The 22439-nt window shown below is 38.2% G+C and overlaps 1 protein-coding gene across 3 annotated transcripts in view; it reads right to left on the bottom strand.

The window, feature by feature from the left end:
* LOC107713727 (ecto-NOX disulfide-thiol exchanger 1-like) overlaps positions 1–22439 on the bottom strand; it is a 93658-nt gene that overhangs the window by 4639 nt on the left and 66580 nt on the right. For all 3 annotated transcript variants that reach the window (XM_016519327.1, XM_016519329.1, XM_016519328.1), the window contains exons 7-12: positions 14048–14260; positions 11947–12053; positions 9858–9975; positions 7421–7605; positions 4342–4449; positions 839–898 (exon numbers count right to left, since the gene is read on the bottom strand). In XM_016519327.1, coding sequence (XP_016374813.1) covers positions 839–898; positions 4342–4449; positions 7421–7605; positions 9858–9975; positions 11947–12053; positions 14048–14260 — 791 coding nt within the window. The remainder of the gene's footprint in view (positions 1–838; positions 899–4341; positions 4450–7420; positions 7606–9857; positions 9976–11946; positions 12054–14047; positions 14261–22439) is intronic.

Genomic DNA, 22439 nt, shown 5'->3' with positions numbered 1-22439 from the left:
TAAGTAAAGTTTCATTAAACATTAAAAATAGATGTTAATTGAAATCAAATCAAATGAAAACGTCATTTAAGCGTCATAAAACGTCATTTTTTGGGCTAGTTGGCAAGACAACAGTTCTCATGTTCATTTAGTTTAATTTGATGTAGTGAAATAACTAAAACTGAAATAAATGAATAAAAAGATATATTTAAAAAAATTACAATGAAAACAGTAAATATAAAAATTCAAAATATTAATAAAATCTATTCCTCAGTGATACTAAAATAATACTGAAACTGAAATCTATTTACATTACAATCTGCTGAGGCAGACAGTAAAGCGATTTATCTAACATTAGGGTCAGCCAGTTTTTTAAAAATGTGTCTTATCTGTGGTTTTATTATGTTATCTGTTGCAGCAACTTTAGTATTTTATTTTATGGGTTCATAGATTTAATAGATATAGATATAAAAGTCGTCATTGTGAATCTTTTTAACTGAGAATTTATTTCAATTTATTGATTCAAATAAAAATAGGTGCAATTCTGTGAAATTCAATTCCCGCAAATAATGCACCTTAATAAAACGTTTTCTGACACTCTCTGCAGCACTGTTCAATTTGGGTGTCTTTATTATATGCAGAAAAGCAGAGGGAGACCATATTCTCAGAACATACAGATCAGTAGTCTAAAATTAACTTCTGCCAGAGAGCTCATGGTGTGAAGAGAAATGAAGGGATGATGCAATGTTAGCAGTTCACACTCCTATTTTGATATGTGCTGGTACTGCAGACTAATCTCACTGGTGAATGCCAGTGACATGATGGATGCTGGGCGTTACGCAGAATCAGTCTGACTTACCTTTTCATGGCCTTCAGAGTTGTGGTTTGTCAAGTCTACCGATTCCATGGCGTTCAACAGCTGTCAAGAAAAAAAAAACATAAATACTCACTTCCAGACCCAATCCTATTTTGCAGTGCGGCTGTGAAGGAGCTTTGCAGACAATGTTACCTCTGGGAAACCTCAGTCTAGTCTTAGGTGTGCCAAGTTGATACTACATTTTTAATGGATGCTTGTGAGAAATGGGGTAATGAAACACATTTGTGATTCCATACATTATGGCCAGGGTGTCTGTAGAAGGTTTCACACTTCTGAACTATGGAAGCACATCCCATCTGGTTCTAAAAATACTGTACACATGTCTTCCATCTGCTAGCGGGTTCGTTTAGGAGCACAATAACAGTATGCGCTCCACAGGACCTCCACGACTATTGATGTTCCTGTTATCTCATTCAAAAAACATTCATGCAAACCAATGTCTGCTGTTAGGAAAATGGGGTAAACAAGACTGGTCATTATTCCCTGCGTCTGGGCAAACCACTGTACTGGCACAAATGATAAGGTATCATGTTGTGCTGTTCAGCAACAGAGAGAAAATATCATCTGTCCTCACTGACAACAGCTCCATAGACCTTAACAAGGCAGAGACCACATTTAAATTGACATGGATTAAAAAGCTGTAAGTGAGAGACCGTCTGTTCAATAGATAAGATAAGGTTCCTTAAAGGTTTAGTTCACCCAAAAATGAAAATTAGCCCATAAATAACTCACCGTCAAGTCATCCTAGGTGTATATGACTTTCTTCTTTCAGACGAATCCAGTCAGAGTTATATTAAAAATTGTCTTTGTCTGAAAGAAGAAAGTCATATACACCAAGGATGACTTGAGGGTGAGTAATTTATGGGCTAATTTTCATTTTTTGGGTGAACTAAGTGGCCTTTTTGTTTCATTAACATATTTTTTAAAAATACACTTTTAAGATTTGAAGTAGACTACATGTGCACATTTAATACATTGGTGAACATTCGAAACATTTAAGCACACTTCTAATTCTAAAAGCAACTAATTGCATTTAATATACAGTTAAACTACGATACATTGCCTTTTTAATTGCAATTAACATGCAATTTAGCTTCCACTTCTTTTTCTTCTTTTGAGACATATGCTAAAGAGTATTTCTTTTTCATGAGGGATGCCTTAACATTCTGCCTCTGTGGGCGCTTCACTAGGTTTTGAAAGATAGCAACTGAAAATAAATTTCTACATGAATTAGAGACACAGGAGTTGTGAAAGTTAGACGTGACCTTAGACCTTAAAGGGTTAGTTGTATGTGAAGAAACTATACTTTCATGACTTTTTCTTAACACACTTAAGTACACAAAAGTGCACTTTATAATAATGTTGAATTTAACTTTGATTTACTTTAAAGTACATTTTAAATCATTGTTTTAATAATCTTTTGTTGGGCTTTAAAGCACAGTTTTGATGTGTTGACTAACACTAAAGTACATGTAAAATACTTGATTATAATATTAACTGTGATGTTATTCAATATTACATTTAAAGTTAACATATTTTAAATGCACTAAATTGCAACTTCATTACAAATGTGTAATTAGAAATATATTTAAATACATGACATTCAAGTTTCAATAGAAACATTAACATTAAAGTACATTAATGTATATTTTACTTTGCCATAAATGCTTGTCAGTACATTTGGCAATACACTTTAACCATATTTCAAAGACAATAGAAATAATTATGAAATATATAGTAAGTCCTACCGTAATATAGTAAGTCCTAATTACATTATTTCTGTAAGGTAATTGCATTTAATATATATTTATATTAGTATACTATAATATTTTTTCATTTAATTGCAATTAACATTCAACTAAGTTTTTTGAAAACATTCAGTTCGCACTTAAGTATATTCTTTTAAAGTACATTAGGCCTATTTAAATAATAGCAAGTACTCTAAAGTGTACTTCTTTTCACAAGGAAACCTTGTTTACATTTGCATAAAATTTAACAAGGCATCTAGGACTGACCTTTGTGTGTGGCTAAATCTTATTTGAGGACACTGTACATGTTTTCAGCACATCTAGATGTTGTGTTGTATCTATATCTTTTGCATAGACTGGGCACATGTGACTGTATCTTGTCTAGTGTAGAAATGAAGAACAACCCGGCTCTCCAGCGTAGCCTTGTTCCCCTTCTGCAGCCACAACAAAGTATATTCATCTTGAGACAAAAAACTGTCCTGCTCTTTTTCTTGCAATTAACATTCAACTAAGTTTTTTGAAAACATTCAGTTCGCACTTAAGTATATTCTTTTAAAGTACATTAGGCCTATTTAAATAATAGCAAGTACTCTAAAGTGTACTTCTTTTCACAAGGAAACCTTGTTTACATTTGCATAAAATTTAACAAGGCATCTAGGACTGACCTTTGTGTGTGGCTAAATCTTATTTGAGGACACTGTACATGTTTTCAGCACATCTAGATGTTGTGTTGTATCTATATCTTTTGCATAGACTGGGCACATGTGACTGTATCTTGTCTAGTGTTGAAATGAAGAACAACCCGGCTCTCCAGCGTATCCTTGTTCCCCTTCTGCAGCCACAACAAAGTGTATTCATCTTGAGACAAAAAACTGTCCTGCTCTTTTTCATGTGTTGCTGTTGCTGCTTTCAGGTGTGTGTGTGTGCACCCTGTGCTCCTGCTGCCATGTTGAGTTGCGTTTCTCGCTGCATGCACAGGGGGAGTGAGGACAGTAAGTGACCCCGGGCTCCAGAGCTTCCCGCTGTCACACATGAGGAGGCAGACACTGTCAAAATGCAGCATATCTGAAGTGAACAGTGCTCTTAATGGCTTACATAAGGCTTTGTGTCCCTCTACAAAGTAACTCCCCACCAGTGCTGGGAAGTAACTAAAGGCTACTTTTTCCAACAAGTAGACACAATTATGTATTGCATGTGAAGCTTTACAGCCAAGAGAACTGATCAAACAAGCACGCCTAAAAAGTTTACTATTGCTCTCAAATAAAGCAGTGGGAAGTCCAAATAAGTGAACTGTTTCATGCAAATGGATCATGTAAAACAGTGGTGCCCAAGCTTTTTACTACAAAGGACCACAATTCAAATTGAATTGAGAGCTGTGGGCCAAAAGTAAATGTTGCATTATATCCAATTATATTATAGGGGGAAAAAAAAAATTTATAGTCTCTACATTTCAATGCAAAATAAATAAATAAATAAGTTTTCTAAAAATGAAAAGTTCTCTAATTTTATAGGGAAAAAAATGCTGGTTAATATTGTCACCCTAATTGCCATCCTCATTGCTTTCTACCATATAACTGCTCTGATTGCAAAATACTAAAGTCTTGCAAAATATTAAGCTTGTAGTGTAGCTAAAATGGTCATTTTAAATTGAGTAATGGCAGCTTCAAAGTAGCTCTCCCAACACTGCTCCTCATAATTATTATTTGTGCCAGATTATGGCCATGAAATCTGTCCAACCTTTTCCCTGAGGCTGAGGACCTCTCCCTCTAGGTAGTGCTGCTCATCTTTGGCCTGCTCCAGCTCCAGCTCCTTCCCTTTCAGCTCTTCCTGGAGCCGAAGCAGTTGCTGTGGAGACAAACAGCATCGTGAGCAACAGAAAGCAGATGGCTGGAACAATAAGCAGCGTGTGGGGCTGTGTGGTGCCCTCATAAACAAACACCACATAAACATCACTGAACAGAAAACAACAAAGATAATAAAGCGGAGGTGGGATGGTGAGGTTGACTGAGTCAGACTTTTATGTCTGTTCAAAAGTTCATGTGGTCAGCTTTTTGTAGCATGTATCGAAAGGAAAAGGATAAGAATGGAATTTTAAAATGAAGAGTTTTATGTTTATTTTTTATCCCTAATCCTCCAAGGGGGACGTAACATACAATAACAATAATAAAGGCGTGCAGTACTCACAAACAACAACAACATCCATTCTCACACTTTTCATGATTTAATCTTTTCCAGGTTCATAAAATACAATCCTGTTCTTCATTTAGCTTGTTCAGTGTCCTGCTTCACTTAGAAATACACTGTTCAAATATTTCAGGTCGGTAAGATTTTGTCAAAGTACAGGTACAACTCTAATATTGTGAAATATTATTACAAGTTTAAAGAACTGTAATTTATTCCTGTGATCAAAGCTGAATTTTCAGCATCATTACTCCAGTCTTCAGTGTCACATGATCCTTCAGAAATCATTCTAATATGCTGATTTCATGCTTGGAAAAACATTTCTTATTATCAGGGTTGAAAACAGATGTGCTATTAATGCTATTATAATATTTATAAAAAAAATCTTACTATATAGGGACAGTATATAGGGACACTACTGTGTATGTGATTATGTCTTTAATCACATACACAGTAGTGTATGTAATTAAAGACATAAAATAAGTTTAAAACTAAAACTTAAAAGTTAGTGTAATGAAAAAGTTCTCCATCCATTAAATTAAATAACAACAGTCCACTGCACTCTATATAATTCTAAACATCATCTTTCTCTTTCCACAAAAAGGATACTCGTTTCTTACATTAGTATTGATATTGTACATAAAAGCCTTTAAAGCAACTGTACAATGTAAAATGAGAGAGACAGAGAGAGGGAGAGAGAGCTCATCGGAGCCTGTGCTAATGGCTGCTCTATGACAGTCTGCGTCATCGAGAACACTGTGTTCAATCAGCATTTAAGCTGAACTGACAGCTAATTAATGGAGGTGTGAGTGTTTGTGTTCCAGATGGAGCGCTGACGTGAGAGCATACTGAACACTTACGCACTGAACTTTTGCGTATGTTTGAATGTGTCAAAAGAGTTTCTAGACACTTATTTAGGCTGTTCATGTGATGATGTGATCTTTCTGAGTGGACTGTGTGTGAAGTTATTTTGATGATTCTTTAGACATCGGACAAACATGTCCCACAACTTTACCTGTGATTTTTAAATAACACCATAAAGAAAAGGTTTTGATCTAACTGGTCACTTGATGAGTCATGAGTCCGCCTCAATGACTGGACAATAATATCAAACATGCTGCATGTTGTTGGATAGTCAGCAGTGTTAGCAGGAAGTTGATTCGTTGAGGCTGTTAACGCTCACCCGCTGAGAGACTCTCTCTGATTCACCCACAACAATAAATATATACATTATCATTCAAAGATTTTTTTTTGAAAGAAATTCATATTTCTATTTAGCAAGAAAGCAGTAAATTGATCAAAAGTGACAGGAAAGACATTAATAATGTACTGTAACAAAAGATGCTGTTTTCAGGATTGCTAATAAGAAACGTTTCTTGAGCTGTAATGCAGCATATTAGAATGATTTCTGAAGGATCAAGTGACACTGAAGACTGGAGTAATGACGCTAAAAATTCAGCTTAGCATCACAGGAATAAATGACATTTGAAAATATATTCAAATAGAAAACAGTTGTAAACAATATTACATGATTATATTAGCGAACACACATTTTCTGTTAAAGGGTTACTCCACCACAAAATGAAAATTTTGTCATTAATCACTTACCCCCATGCCGTTCCAAACCCGTAAAAGAACGCTTCGATCGTCTTCAGAACACAATTTAAGATATTTTGGATGAAAACCGGGAGGCTTGTGACTGTCCCATTGATTGCCAAGTAAATAACACTTCAGTCTGAATTTTATGAAGCGACGAGAATACTTTTTGTACGCAAAGAAAACAAAAATAACGAATTTATTCAACAATTTGTCTCCTCCGCGTCACCGTAGTGCCATTTTGGAGAGTATCCACTGAACGTAAACTGCGTATGCTGTTCTACTTGTCTGTGTCAGCCGCACCACACGGATATGGTTTCTACGTTTATTTACGCTTTGATTTGAATGAAAACAGCATATCCGTGTGGTGTGGCTGATACAGAACAACATACGCAGTTTGCGTTCAGTGGATACTCAGTGGAATTGTTGAATAAAGTCGTTATTTTTGTTTTCTTTGCGTACAAAAAGTATTCTTTATAAAATTCAGATTGAACCACTGATGGCAGATGGACTATTTTGACGATGTCTTTCATACTTTTCTGGGCCTTGACAGTGTTATTTACTTGGCAGTCAATGGGACAGTCACAAGCCTCCCGGTTTTCATCCAAAATATCTTAAATTGTGTTCCGAAGACGAACGAAGTTTTTATGGGTTTGGAACGGCATGGGGGTAAGTGATTAATGACAAAAATTTCATTTTGGGGTGGAGTATCCCTTTAACTAAGAGTTTTCCCACAATAAACTCGAAATTTGCTGCTTATTGATAGCAAGTAAGTCAGTTATTGTAGTAGTTATGTTTAGGTAGGGTATGGTTAAGGGATCTAGAATATGGCCATGCATTAATATGTGCTTTATAAGTACTAATACACAGCCAATAAACTGGTAATATGCACGCTAATAAGCAACTAGTTAATGGTGAATAGTGTTCCCTAATCTAAGTGTTACTTCTGAACAGTAGTGTAGGTTATGACTAAAAATCAGCTGCAAAATCAGCTATCGGGCTGCCGGCCTGAGGCTGAACCCTCTGACGTCTGTATTACCTGTTGCATATTCTGCATGGTCTGCTGCAGAAAGTGCAGCTGTTGTTCTTGCGTGTGATCCTCCTCGGTACGGTACATCTTGCCCTGCTCCTTCTTCAGCAGCTCCACCTCGTTCCTGTAAGCGTCCAGCTGCCAGCGCAGACTGTCGTTTTCCTCCCGCAGAGCACACGTCTGCGCAGACAGCACTGCTCTCAGACAGGAAGGAAGAGAGAGGGACAGGACGTGAGCTTGGATAAAGGTCTTTATCTCATGGCTTCCCTAATCTGTTGCATAGATGTGATGAATTCACACTTTTGTGCCTGGTAGACCTCATAGATCTCCTTGACTCAGCTGGTGGGACCTGACTGAGCTGGTTAACTGTCTTTGCTTAAACGAGCTGACCAGATTAACCACCTTAAAGTGTTTCTCACTGACTTTTTTTTCTTCTAGTAGGGTGCAACATATGATCTGTTGCTTAATCTAACATGCATCATATAGGACAAGCTTTAATATCAATCCGTCTGGTTGAATCAGCATATACGTGGCAGGCTTTAGAGCAAGTGTTATGATTCGGAGGCGAAATCGATGGTGAAGTTTGCATAACAACTTGGTCACGGTGCTGATTCTCTGCTGTGTCAACAGAGAATCTCAACTATTAGATGTTCCTTCCTGCCACTGAAAATTCTTCTTTTATTGAGCCAGAGCTTGTGTGCTCTGACAGGTCGTGAAATATCGCTGAGCTCAGAATCCCCTGACACTTTCTGCCGCCGTTCTCTGCCGAAACAATATCATTCATAATCATATTTGCTGTGGGATACATGCAGGAAGGAGAGTGTAATCACTCATGTCTCAGCACAAATGCTGTTGTACTCAAGGTTATCTGAAGGATGTGATCGCTCTGTTCAAATAAAGCTAATAAATACAAGTGGTCACGGAGGAGATGATTTGATTAGAGGCTAACAGGGTCATTGTGTTTGACATTAAACCAAGCTTTTTTTTTTCATTAAATCAAGGAATGATTGGGAATTACTATTAACCTGATACTTTACAGTCACTATCTGGAGATGGACTTTTCCTGATGGACCGGTCGACTGACACTTTACAAAAGTTCTATTCATTAGTTAATCTGTTAGGTATTATGAACTAATGGTGAATAATTATTTACAGTGTTTTATCTTAATTTATGAATATTGCATAAAACATGTCCCTACAGGACCAGGGCTGCACTCACTCTAAATGTCCATCTTACATTCACTGATCATGTACATGTGTTTCAATGCTTTGCAAATGAAAAGTGCATTGGTTTGTAATGTTTAGCTGGCAGACATAGATGATGTATTATTAAAATTATGTGAAACTGTGATACCCTTGAAAGCATCAGTTAGAATGATTTAAAAAATGATAAACAATTCAGTTTTGCATCATATGCAAACGTCTTCCAGCATTGTGTTACATTATGGCTGTAACTTTCCCACTATTGTTGCAAATTAAATAAATAATGTGATTGAGGGCTGGTGGGAAAAATACTGATTCGTCTTTTTCACAAATTATTATTTATTTATGAATTATTATTTATTTAAACACTACCCTTCATAAATTTGATATCAGTAAGATTTTCTGAAAGAATATGATATTTCTATTCAGAAAGGATGCATTAAATTTATCAAATGACAGTATTAGACTTTTATATTATAACAAATAAATTCAAATTTAAAGTTTCAAATAAATGCTGTTCTTTTGAACTTTAAATTCATCAAATAATACTGAAAAAAAAACACTTTCATACTTAGTTTCCACACTTCATTAAGTGCTCAATTTTTGACTAATAATTATAAGAACAGTTTATTAGCAGCAAATCAGCATATTCGAATGATCTCTGAAGCAAAATTACTGAATACTTTAGTAATGACTGCTGAAAATTCAGCTTTGCGTCATAGAAATAAATTACGTTTATATTATATTCAAATAATAAAATTGCTATTTTAAATTGCAATCATATTTCACAATATTACTGTACTTTACTGTACTGTTTTGATCAAATAAATGCAGCCTTTATGAGCACAGGAGTTTTCTTTCAAAAACATTAAAAAAAATCTTTAATCCTACCCCACTTTTGAACAGTAGTGTATGCATTTGTTTATTTTTTGTTAAATCTTAAATCTTAAACTTTTGGCCTAGCAGTCAAAAAAACAATATTGTTAATTAAATGTAATTATGTGGGCACTGAGCAAAGGTCTCTGTGGCACTGCATTACACATTCCTCTTATCCTCCAATTAACAGTGACCTTTATTGAAGGTTTATTGTTCATTTTAATTGCGCTGTACAGTCACAAACAGTGAATATAAACTAAATGTTAGGCCATCAAATCTAGGGTTGTTTATTAGGCACAGTCAGTCCCTGCCTCCAGTATCCTAATGAATCATGATTATGATAATCAGCGGCTGATCACAGGCCTACCCGTGTCCTCCATTCTCATCTTTTTGCAGGGGTTTTCCTCCAAGTCTTCATCTGACATCTCCATTTCCTCTTCTCTTCGAATTCCCATGATATCTTCACTGTGAGCATTTCTGAGCTCCTAATGAAGAAATCAAACGAACACACACACACACACACACACACACACACCCCATTACTGGCTTCTGTCCGAGACCTTGAATGATTAAAGATTACATTTTGCACACATTAACATTTCCTCTGCTCTGAGTGATTCTACAAGGACACACTTTTATACTTCCACTTGCTGTGTAAATGTGGCAGTAACATATATGACAATCACACATACCGATGAAATGTTTTTCTGCAATTCTACTCTAATAATACTCTAATTTAACCTGGAAACTTTTGACAGGATGAAAAAACAGGCAATGATTTGGCAAACACAGGCCCTGGTGATTGATTCCATAACTTAAAAATACAACCCAGAGGGAAAACCGAGGCTCTGCTGTCTCTGTGCCATGCAATAGTGAAAGTTAATTTGTCTAGGTCTGAAAATGGAGCGTAAAAATCACATTACACAAACTTCCAAGCCCACTGATCCTCTTGATAGCCATTATAGGGATCAGCACAAAGGACGTTTAATGCCACCACTGTGAAATCTTGCAGATCTGACTCTATAAAGGGAGCGCATTTGAGCTTTACTTTATCTGTGATTGAGTACATTTTATTCTAGCACTGTGTTGCCTGATCCTTCATCTGTTTCTTGAAAGCTATAGTATCAGAGGAATACAGGTCGAGTTCTGGCTCGTTTCTGATATCACATTTCTCTCCAATTCTCACAATTTCGTTTTACAAGGTTCCCACAACTTTTGACCAAAGAAAATCCATTACTTTTCCAGTGGCGTTTCCAGTAATTCTGGAAAAATCAATAAAGTTGTTATAATTTCTTTTATAAAGACTGCATTCACAAAGAGCCATTTCTGGCCAACAAAATAAGGGAGACTGAGGCTAGTTGTCACTCTGTCACAAGGCTGTAATAATATGTTTTGAGTCAGAAGCTCAAAGTTTTTTTTTAAATTTATTTACCAGCGGTGATTGTGTATGTTGGTTTAAAAGCTGTATTAAATTAAAATATATGAATATATAACTTTTCACAGGGGTGGCATCTTAACTGGCTTTCACTTCTCACAGCACCAAAGACTCTGCCACAACACTGATGTCTTACCTCTTGGCGACTGTGAACTGAAATGGAATCCTTTCATAGACTTGACTTAAAGCAATTAATCAATACAGTCAGTGTATTTCTAAGATTAGGTTTCGGGCCTCACATCACTGCTCATGATATACAGTCATGGAAAAAGTCAGATGGCTGGAGGTAAGACTGCAGCTGGAGTCTATCACCAATGAGGGGTTTCAGGGTTCATTGAATATTCTGTTTGCACTAACATCAATTTTGCATACTGGTGACATTCCATATTATGAATATGGAAATTCCATATTGTGCATTCCAGAGAATTCAGGGGTTTCTATGCATAGATGCATACAGGCACATTGTAAGTTAACACGCACCTCACTTTTCCTTCCTCATAGAGACCTAATTCAAATTGGATGAGTTATTAACAATTAATTCAGGCTAATCACTCATGAGCATCATTATAATCCTGCCAGTATCTGTTGCCATGGCAGCAATGGAGGTTCTTTCTAGGTGGCAATTTCAAAGAGAGCTCTGCTGCACGAAAGAGCAGAGGCTAGAAAACAGGGATGTTTTTTGCTGTGTGATGGTCCACAAGTCTGTACAATGAAAAGCACAAGATACACTGCCATATAAGCAGCTGCCGTGTCAGTGTACCATCTAGAGAAGGGGTCTCAAACTACATTACCTGGGGGCCACCAGCCAGGTGGTGTTCTCCTTCAGAGAACAAGCATTTTTACAACACACAAATTTGAAATATGTATAATAAATATAGTACATATCGGTGCAATACTTTGGCTTTTAAATTGATAAAGGCCAGACTACAGTGAAAATTGATTTGTAATGACAAATCTTGGCCCATAGTTTGAGACTCCTGATGTAGAGTCAGCATGACAAAAGGGGAGAAGGAATACCAACCTCGCTCTGCTTTCGCCAAATGTCTATGTTCTTGCGCTGCGCTTTTGAGAAATGGTCCCATGCCTTTTGCCTGGTGGCAGCGGTGAACACAGCCGTAATCTGCTCAACTTTGGTGGGTAAGGAAGTCAGACAAGACAAGCCATTTATGTAGAGCTCAGCATCTGCGCCAGCAGTCAGACACATCAGGACCCTCGCGACACTTCTCTGAGAGGCCCCTGATCGTGTCTGTTGTACTTACATCTCATTAGCTGCTGTTTCAGTTCCTTAGGACTGAGGTAGGCAACAGTCTACAATGATGCATTTGCTGGAGAAGTGCTAAAAAAGTACTGAGTGTTTGATGTCAAACATTGAATGAGGATTTAGCTCAAAATGGGTTCCTGTGCAGTTTTTTATGTTTGCATTACATGTTGGATTTGCATTAGGATTGAGATTTGGACCAATTGTAAACTGTTGCCTGCTATTTATTAATTTGACCAAGTCTACTGTTTAGTAAACAATTAAACAATCATCTTCTTTTCTACAACTGGCGTAATTCTAAAATACATTTTCTCTTGGTACTTCATGCACATATGGTGCAAAGTGTCTTTGTGTAACTACTGTCAAGCTATCAATTACAAATCTCCATCACACATATTCATTCAAGCAAATTGCATTTCTTAACTCTTTGTTTGAGTTGGAATATTGGCTTCTCACCTGTCCAGGCTGCAAAAAAAGATGAGTGAATCTGATGTTGGCCTACCTTAAAGTTAAGATGAACATCTCCACATCTGCTATATGGTCTGAGTGCTTCCACTGAGACTGTACTTACCCAGGGCTCTTCTATGGGCTATGGCTACAGTCACACTGACATAGGCAGCTAGGTCTCAATGCAGTCATATCTCCTAGTGTACATTTGTATATTGTATATCTGCAGTAAAGTCTTGTGAACTGTGTAAAGGAAACACTGTGGCTCTGTTCCACGACTAGTGAGCTGCCTTGCTTTCTAACAGCATCCGAACTGAAATAGAACCTCATTTTGTAACCTTTAATATAATGTTATAATCACAACAATAAAACTGGACATCTTAACATTCTTAGAATATTAAAAATAAACGTTCAAATTATGTTATAGTTTGTCTTAAAATTAAGTTTTGATTTAGAAACATTTCAAAACAATGTTCCCACAATGTTTTTTTTTATAAGATTTTATAACCAGTAATCTTACTGTATTGTGCATAATAAAGCTGCAGGTAAACTATACAGAGAATGGATGTTTTTCAGGTTCGGCCTTAAAGGAACACTCCACTATTTTTGAAAATAGGCTCATTTTCCAACTCCCCTTATCTATGCTAAGCTACAGCTAAAAGTGCTACCGCCAGACCCGGAGATCGGCTGAATGGATTCGAAAACGGTAAAACTCAACTGTTTAACTCTAGGGGAGTTGGAAAATGAGCCTATTTTCAAAAATAGTGGAGTGTTCCTTTAAAATCTAATGGTACCATTCACGCACGGTTCTGTTTCAACTTTGCTAGGCCTGTGCAGACCTCTAAAAAAGACAGCATAACAATGATTACATAGTTCTGATCTCTGTGAATACAATCAGAGACAATGATAACTTTCATTAGCCATGCAATTTCTGTTTCTATTGAAATTACTGGATTTAGAACATGATATGTCACAGAGCAAAGGTGAATGTGATGCAGCTTAAGATGGATTTTGTCTCAGTGCATCACAGTATTATTTTCTTAGCAAAGGATAAATGTGTCGGCTTTTATAATGTGTACCTTTTATAAACTCTCTTCATAGAAAGCTCACTTATGATTTCTTAAAATGCTGCCTATGTAGGCAGCTCTCTAGATTTTGGAACAGAGCTCGCCTGTTACAGTTAGGGGCAGTGTAACGTATATGGTGTTCTGGACATACAAATACACTCCTACTGACAATACAGTCATATCAAGATGAGCGAGAAAAGTCCAACAATCAGATCAGAGACTGAGCCCACTTAAGTACGGCTATATCATCTTGGTCGGTACAAAGGATGAGTGGTTGTCATGGCAACACTAGATGAAACTCTCATAGTAACCAGTTGGGATACAAATAGTGAAGGCAGGAGGTATCTTACATTGTGTGAGAATGGCAAGCAGGGAATTCTTAAAGTGTTCTTTGGCCAGCTCCATCTCCTCCTCGTGCTGAGCTTTCTCGTTCATTAGGCGCCGCACGTGGCTGTTTGCCGACTGGATCATGGAGTAGAAATGATTCGCCGTGCGCCGGTTCACCTCGCCTCTGTCGATCCACGTGAACAGCACTGCCGTTGCGTCGCTGAACTTGTTGTCATCTGGAGAAATGAATGAGGAAAACTTTCATTTTTACTTCAACTAATTATGACAGAGACTGCTGTGACACTTACTTTGCGGGCTTGACAAAGCAGTTCAAACTCCCTTAGTTGAGAGCACATTTTTTAACTGTAAAGCTTTCAAGTTACATATAAACTCTTAAAAATAAAGGTTCTCTATTGGTATCTCTGGTTTAAGAATCTTTAACATCTGTGGAACCTTTGCTTTGGACAAAAGGTCTTTACAGTAGAAAATGTTCTTTAGATTATTAAAGGGGTCATATGATGTTGCTAAAAAGAACGAACAGCTTGTAACACTCCAAAGAGAAAGGAAAACATGAAATTGCATCATATGACCCCTTTAAAATGATCTTCACATTAGGATAATAGTAAAATAGATAATGGGAAAATAGCTCTTTTAAGAACTGTTTACAGAAAGGTTGTTGGGGAACATAAATAGTTCTTCAGTTGCATCGCTACGATATGTGTGCTAAACTTGTTACAGACCTTGAGTCTCATATCAAATATGCTCTCAAATATATAAAATCTGGAACTATGGTGTAGGTTGGCTGACAATAAGTCGGCATGAAATGGAAATTCACCCTGTTTATTTTCTATTACATCTTAAATGATCTTATTATGAACAATCGATCCATATATTTAATTTTTGACAGACTTTTCTCTGATGACATAGCTGGGCTGTTCCAATCATTTATTCCACTTAAACCCCGGGCCTTTCTTACAATCAAGCAAGTTCACATTCAGATCTCCATCCAATCAACAACCGATGCATAGAACTACGTTTTTGATCATCTGTCTCACTATATGTCACAACACTGTATGTGCAACTTTAAATGCCACTGATTTTATAAGTACATTTTCCACAGTTTTTCATATAAAGCTATTATATGTCTTTAGAAGACTGAAATATAGTTCTGAAGTTATATGTACTGCTGTTATAGTGCTTGGAACAATATGAGGCTGCTTAAATATATATTTTCAATACACCTTTCAGGCTGTTCTTTCTTAGTATTACAGTTTTCCTCTAGTGAACGGTTAAAAAAAGTCATGTATTAATGGAATGTTCAAAGAATGTTCAAAATCCAACAGTTCAAAATTCAGTAACCTGATTTAAGTAGCTGCACACCCATCCGTCTATACATATATCCAACCATTCCTACTGTATATCCTGTCTAGTAACCACACCAGCAGGTTCCTATAGCAACCACTAGAACACCCTAGCAACATAGTTTTAAACTTCTATCTCTCCTCAAACTACATAAGGCCTACATACCCTTCACACTTCAAAATCTCTCTTCCTGAGATTTCACATTATACAACCCTCATAACCTTCAAACTCTGAATCTCTTTACAAACTTCTCAAGCAATCAGTACGCAAGAACCTTCACAAAACACATTACTACACTTTTTTTTTCTTGACAAACTTTACTTTTTAAGATATTAAATTTTAAGAGCTAAATTTACATGATTTAGTTTTGCCACCTCTAATTACACGTGCAGTATTGAGAGGAAAAGAAATGATAGGGAGATCGGGATTGGACCCTACGGCTCTAACATTAGAGCCTAATTTAAAGATTCTTTCCCTGCATTGTCTTTTTCTATTGGACATCAGTGTGTTCAGTCACGGCTCGTGAATCAGTAACTAACCCTGCATTTTTCCTGTCTAAACATGACGTGTAATTTCAGCCTGAGTAGCTGAGACACGAGGCATTGAGTGTGGCCTCTCCCAAGCTTCAGTAATCTGCTCCCTGTGGACCTGTGTGAAATACATTACTGAAATTGAAAGAATAATTGAATTTTGCCACAAAGTCAGTGCAGTAGGGCTGGCAGTAAATTCGATCCCTCCCTTAATGAGATCCTGTGTGCAGAAACAACATCATTCCCTGCGTCTGTGCACTTTTTCACCAGACTGTTATTGCTTCATCTCACCACAGTATAACCGATTTCAAGAATGACATCACGAGAGATGTATCAATTATACTGAACCTCCATATTCCAGGTCCTTAAAATATGTGCTCGACTCATTTAATTTGAATTTTAGATTTGATATCCGTTTTAGTCCTTTTTTCAATTAAATAGATGTTAGGGACTCTGAGCGTTTGAGATCAAGAGCAGGTATGTTATTAAGGTGGCACTCAAACTTCCCAGCTAATTAAAGGAAATTGAATTCTCCCAACCCTCAGGCAAAAATGTCATCTGACAAGAATAAAAATCATTTCCACAGTCAAATGAGCTTGCTCTGCCAATCTCACGTCTAATGAGAGCCTCCACAAGCAATGCAAATGTGAAATCTCCACACGCTCCCTCAAAATTCCCAGCATTCAGTCATCCGACCTCTCCGTAACTCTGACACTATGTAAGCCGCCACGCTACTGCCAATTCAGTCAGCGTCAGTTATGGTCGGGAAATTAGCTTTGTTTTAAACATCGCTCATATTAATTTTTCCATGAAAGCGTAATGTGGCAATGAGCATTTACTTGCCAGAAAGCATTAACCAGGGGCTGTTTGAAAGAATAGCATTAAAGTGTTTCCAAATGCAAGAGACAGAAAGCAGCAATGGATAGAATTAAGAGTCAATATGTTAAAAAAGAGCTGAAGAACGGCCAGATTTGAGGATGAGGGAAACGGTGCATTTATATTAAAAAGGGCTTTCTAATGTACATCTACACTCTTACACTACGGTATTTTTTAACATTTTTTTGGTCTTCTAGCAAATACATTCTGTAAAAAAAAACACTTTATATTACTTGTCCACTATAACAGTCTAATACGGTGTATACTGTACATAAATCACATTTAGATTATATTTAGTCATTTAGCAGACTTACAAATGAGGACAATAGAAGCAATCAAAACTAACAAAAGAGCAACAATATGTAAGTGCAAATGACAAGTCTCGTTTAGCCTAACGCAGTACACGTAGCAAGGTATTATATATATATATACACACACACACACACACACACACACACACACGTGCATCACAAGTGAACTCTTCCATTTTTGTTCTTTATTTCTGAAACATAATTTCCATAATGTAATTTTCTGTTACATTTAAGAACATTATATGGGTATTCTCTGACAGAAATTTCATTTTAAACATTTGTGAAATAAAATGGCAACTCTGGCTAAAGCTAATTTCATTATGAATGCTAAATACACAAAATGTTAAATCATTGTGCGAACTTACGGACATTTTTGTCTTTTTCAGTTTTGTTTTTTAGATAATTTTGCGTGTGTTAATACCAACTGCATAAATTTTGGCACAGGTGTGTTTTTTTATTGGAATTTTAATATTTCACCCTCATTTCCTTTAATAAATCTATTTTACACTAGGTACAAAAAAATTGTTCCTCTCAGGACCTTAAGGACAAAAATGTCCTCATTGAAACCCATTAAAATTGCAATTTTTTAATCCCAGGTCCATTTAACTATAAAATGATGCAATATTTGTTAATAGGCTTTCATTCTGTTGGCAAGGCTTCAAATTTTAAATTTTTACTATTTTTTACTAGATGGTGCCATTTTTTCAAGTTTGGCATATAAAGCAAATACTCGCTTTATTCCTGTTTTCTGCTTATGCATATTATAGAGTCAATTGGATAAATTATGCAGCTATAATTATGTTGGTATGTTGGTATGGATGTCAGAGTGTGGTTTGTATGTGTGTCCTAAATACAATTTTTGTGTGTTCGTGTGTGCGCACCTGTAATGTTTGAGAGAGAGAAATTATACTCTATTGCGAATCACAAATCCCACCAGTGTACGCCAGTGGAGCTTTGCTGGAATCTAATTGGATAAGTTTGGTACTGCACCCAAACAAAATCTTACTAAAAGCTCATTGTTTGAGATATCAACCTCAAATTTGGAACACAACTTGTTTAGATTTATGGCTTTGATTTTCTATCAATTGTTGAGTTCAAAATGTTTTATAAAATATATATTTTATATAACAAATTGCTCATAAATCATTTTCATAAACTTAAACATCTGTAACTTTTTTTATTTCAATTTTTTACAACTTTTTTAACGTTAACAGTAATCTGTCAAGGGTCTTCTTTAAAATGAGACCAAACTTAAGTCTGTACTCCCAAGCTTCAATTTTTTATGACAGTTTTTTGACATGGACATTTTTGTCCTCTATGAACCTATGTGTAACTTTTTTTAATTGATGCACAAGGGTTAATATTTCCACACTTTTTACATAATTTGATTGGAAATGACAATAAACAATCCACATTTTCTGTTCAGAATTGATATTTACCTTTCATTCCTCTTCAGGAACTTGAGCTGCGTCGGAGGACGCTTAGGGAACGCCCTTCAGCGTGACCGGCTCTGAATCCCGTGTGTAATCAGTCCAATAGATGGGCGAGACGTCACGGGTGGGTGACGTAATGACCAGGAAGCTATAAAAGCATGTGCGGTGAAACTGATGCCCCGGGTAGAACAGATGCTCGCGAGCTATCTGTCACCTGACTCGTCATCGTCTTTAAAGGCTCCGGCATTGCCCTCCAAGCCGCTAAGAACTACATCAGCGCTGGTGGGCAAAGGGTACTCGGCAGCAGGTCAGGGAGGTGCAAGCCGACCTGCTTAAAGAGCTAGACGAGCGTGAGCAGATAAATTCGGATGATATCACTGAGCTCAGGAGGACCGCTGATTTGTCTCTCCGCGCCACTAAAGAGACCGCCCGCGCCATCGGCAGGTCTATGGCAGCTATGTTGGCGGCGGAGAGGCATTTATGGTTGACCTTGTCAGATATGAAAGAACGAGATAAGGTCTGCCTCATGGACGCCCCGCTTGCGCCTTCTGGCCTGTTCGGCGACGCAGTCAATTCTGTCGTCGATAGGTACCAGGAGGCTCGTAAACAGGCGGCGGCGTTCCAGCGGTTCCTCCCGCGCTGCTCTCTAGCTCTGGGGGCTGCTGGGCGAGAGTCGGGAACGTAGCGGTGCTAAGAGGCTCGCCACCTCTGCGGAGGTCTGTAAAGCAGCTGATTCGGCTGTCTCCTGCCGGTCCGCCGTTACAAGGCACCACGGGAGTTCTGGAGAGAGTGCGCCGGGACGGGGTCCGTCTTCTGCTAGTAGCCCCATTCTGGCCGGGCCGAGTATGGTTCTCGGGCCTGATTCCTCTCCTCGACGGCACTCCATGGAAGATTCCCATCAGGAGAGATCTCCTCTCACAGGCGGAGGGTACGATCATCCCCCCCCGCCCGGAGCTGTGGAAGTTGTGGGTGTGGCCCCTGAGGGGCCACAACTCATAGCTTCCGGTCTTTCAACCGAGGGGCCAAAGCTTTTCTGTACCCTCGTGCGAGGTATGTCCCTAAGGTTCCCTCCTCTACACCACGGCCTGTCGTACTCCAGGCCTTCAGTCCTCCTCCCTTCGGGGAACCAGACCAGCAGAAGCTTAACTGTATGTGTCCAGTGCGAGCACTGGACGCATACGTCCACAGAGCTGCCCTGTGGAGTAGGGCGGACCAACTGCTTGTGTGCTATGGTCCCCCTAAGAGAGGGCTTCCCGCTACAAAACAGACCCTCAGTCGGTCGATAGTAGAGGCCATTTCCATTGCTTATGAGTCCTCTGATCTCCCTTCGCCTCTAAGAGTCAAGGTTCACTCTACCTGAACTGTGGCGGCCTCCAAGGCCTTCTTGGCAGGTGTCTCAATGCAGGACATCTGCGACGCTGCAGGATGGTCCACACCCCTAACCTTTGTTAGGTTCTATGGCCTAGATATGCGAGCCACTCCCGGCTCTTCTGTTCTCTCGCCTTAGCTGTGCAGGCTTCCACACTAGGCAGAGATTTGTAATTCTGGCGGCGTGGGCATACTCGTTCCCTAAGCGTCCTCCGACGCAGCTCGAGTTCCTGAAGAGGAACGTCTCAGGTTACGTATGTAACCATGGTTCCTCGAGGGAACGAGACGCTGCGTCTCGGGGCCATACTTCCGGCATCTCTGCCAGCGCTTGCTTCACTCCTAGTAGCTGATGCCGGTTTCACCGCACATGCTTTTATAGCTTCCTGGTCATTACGTCACCCGCCCATGACGTCTCGCCCATCTATTGAACTGATTACACACGGGATTCAGAGCCGGTCACGCTGAAGGGCGTTCCCTAAGCGTCCTCCGACACAGCATCTCGTTCCCTCGAGGAACCATGGTTACATACGTAACCTGAGACGTTTTCTTTGCACATTTCATATTTCCCCTCAAGCTCAATACTGTCACTGTTATCTCCTTAAAATACACTAACTTTATTGACTTTATTTATTTATAATGTTTATTAATGAAATGTAGAATTGTGGTTTGTTGTGGAACGGTACAATTCAGGGACATTCGTCAATTGTGTAAAACAGCTCTGGAAAGAATTAGGCCAATTGAAAATTCTCAGTTTTCATGTTGTGATTGAAAATCAGGGTTATTCCTACAAATATTGATTTCTTAACTCCTCTGAAGTTAAAACATTGGTATTGTGTTGTCTAAAAATTTATATAAACATGTCTGAAAACATGGCATCTTTTTTGTTTATTTTAAAAAATGCTCTAAAGGACAAAATTTTTACTTAAAATTTGGAAATAATGTCATAAGTAGTTTACAGAATAAAACAAAAAATTTTTTTACTAGATACTGTTTTTCGTAAAATGTAATAATTTCTATTTTTTATGTAATAAATATAAAAATAAATAACTGGGTAAAGCAATAAAATCTATACATAAAAATTTGAATAATAATAATAATAAAAATTATTTGCACAAATGTGTCACGAATCTGGTCTATAAACTTCCATTCACTCACCACCAGAGGTCACCCGCTCTCCACATGGACTCTCACACTACACAGACTGTTACACTACATTTCCCATGCTCCATTACACTAATCACAAGCTCACCTGAAACCAATCATACACAGCTGCTACCAATAACACACACTATATAAATCACTCTTCTAGCAGTAGCTACTTTACATAGCCAGTTCCCGGTCTAGTTCATAGTTTAGTTTAGTCTAGTCTAGTCTAGTCTAGTCTTGCCTTGCCTTGCCTTGCCTGTTTTCCTGTGTGAAGATCTTTGCCTGTGTATTTCAGATTGCCCTATCGTCTTGCCGTTTGGGCTCTGTTTGCCCCTGTCTGTTCTATTGTTTGTGTTTACGGATTACCCCTTTTGTCAAGCCCTCTGGATTCTGTTCGCCGATCGAAGACCCACGCTTGTCCTAGGATTACTCTTTGTCTTGCCTGTGTTGTACCTGTTTGCCATTGTTTGACCCATGCCTGTTATATGACCACGTCTTGGAAATAAAGCCTTGCATATGGATCCTCACGTCTCGTTCGCCCCGTTACAAAATGTGCCTAAAAACATCTTGAACACAAATTCCAATGTTCATTTGCATTTTGCTGATGCTTAAACAGGTGCCGCTAGCTGTAGTCAATAAATATTTGTAGCATAATTGCTTGAGTTTAAACAGGTTTTGCTGAAGAGGCAATTGGATGTCAGTCATGAGCAGAACTGTGCCAGACACCAGAATACTGTGGCCCCATCTGACATGTTTTGTCTGTTGCCTCCTGGGCTCAATAAACATGAGAACATACAGACAGAGCTGGGGATGCGACACGCAGGGAGAATGGGAAGTGCTGTGATTGCTGATGAGGTGGAAGCTGCAGTCAAGTCCCCATCATCAAAATGAAAGCAGTCTATCCAGAGGGACAAGAGCTCAGAGAGGCATGGAAACCACTGCAGCCAGCACAACTCAACCATCACTACCTTCCTGGAGCCGCTAGCTGTAATCAAATCACAGCATGGGAAAACAGCTGTCAGCCAGGAACCAGCTCTGAAATTAAAACATGAAAGGTGACGTTACAAATATGTGTGAATGTCAAAGGGGTGTGATGGATTGGCGTAACTCTGAGGTGGAAACACAGCATGCATACAGCCTTGAAAATGATCCAGTATATTGAAATTTTGACATATTGCATGAGCGTTCAAACCTCTTTAGATTCAGAAATAAACATGGTTAAATATTTTAAACCTCACAGTAACTATTCTTGTCTGTGAAAACAGTAGGAGATCTGCAGAATAATTACAGCCAATCCCTGAGCAATGTTGCTGAAGCAACACTTACAAACCCCTAAAAAAAACAAAAAAAAACAAAAAAGAGTGTGACAGCAGCATAGAACCTTCTCAA

Source organism: Sinocyclocheilus rhinocerous, unplaced genomic scaffold, assembly GCF_001515625.1.
Source record: "Sinocyclocheilus rhinocerous isolate Xijiao unplaced genomic scaffold, SAMN03320098_v1.1 scaffold2584, whole genome shotgun sequence".
In the NCBI taxonomy this organism is placed as follows: Eukaryota; Metazoa; Chordata; class Actinopteri; order Cypriniformes; family Cyprinidae; genus Sinocyclocheilus; species Sinocyclocheilus rhinocerous.
This window is presented reverse-complemented; position numbering and strand designations above follow the sequence as displayed.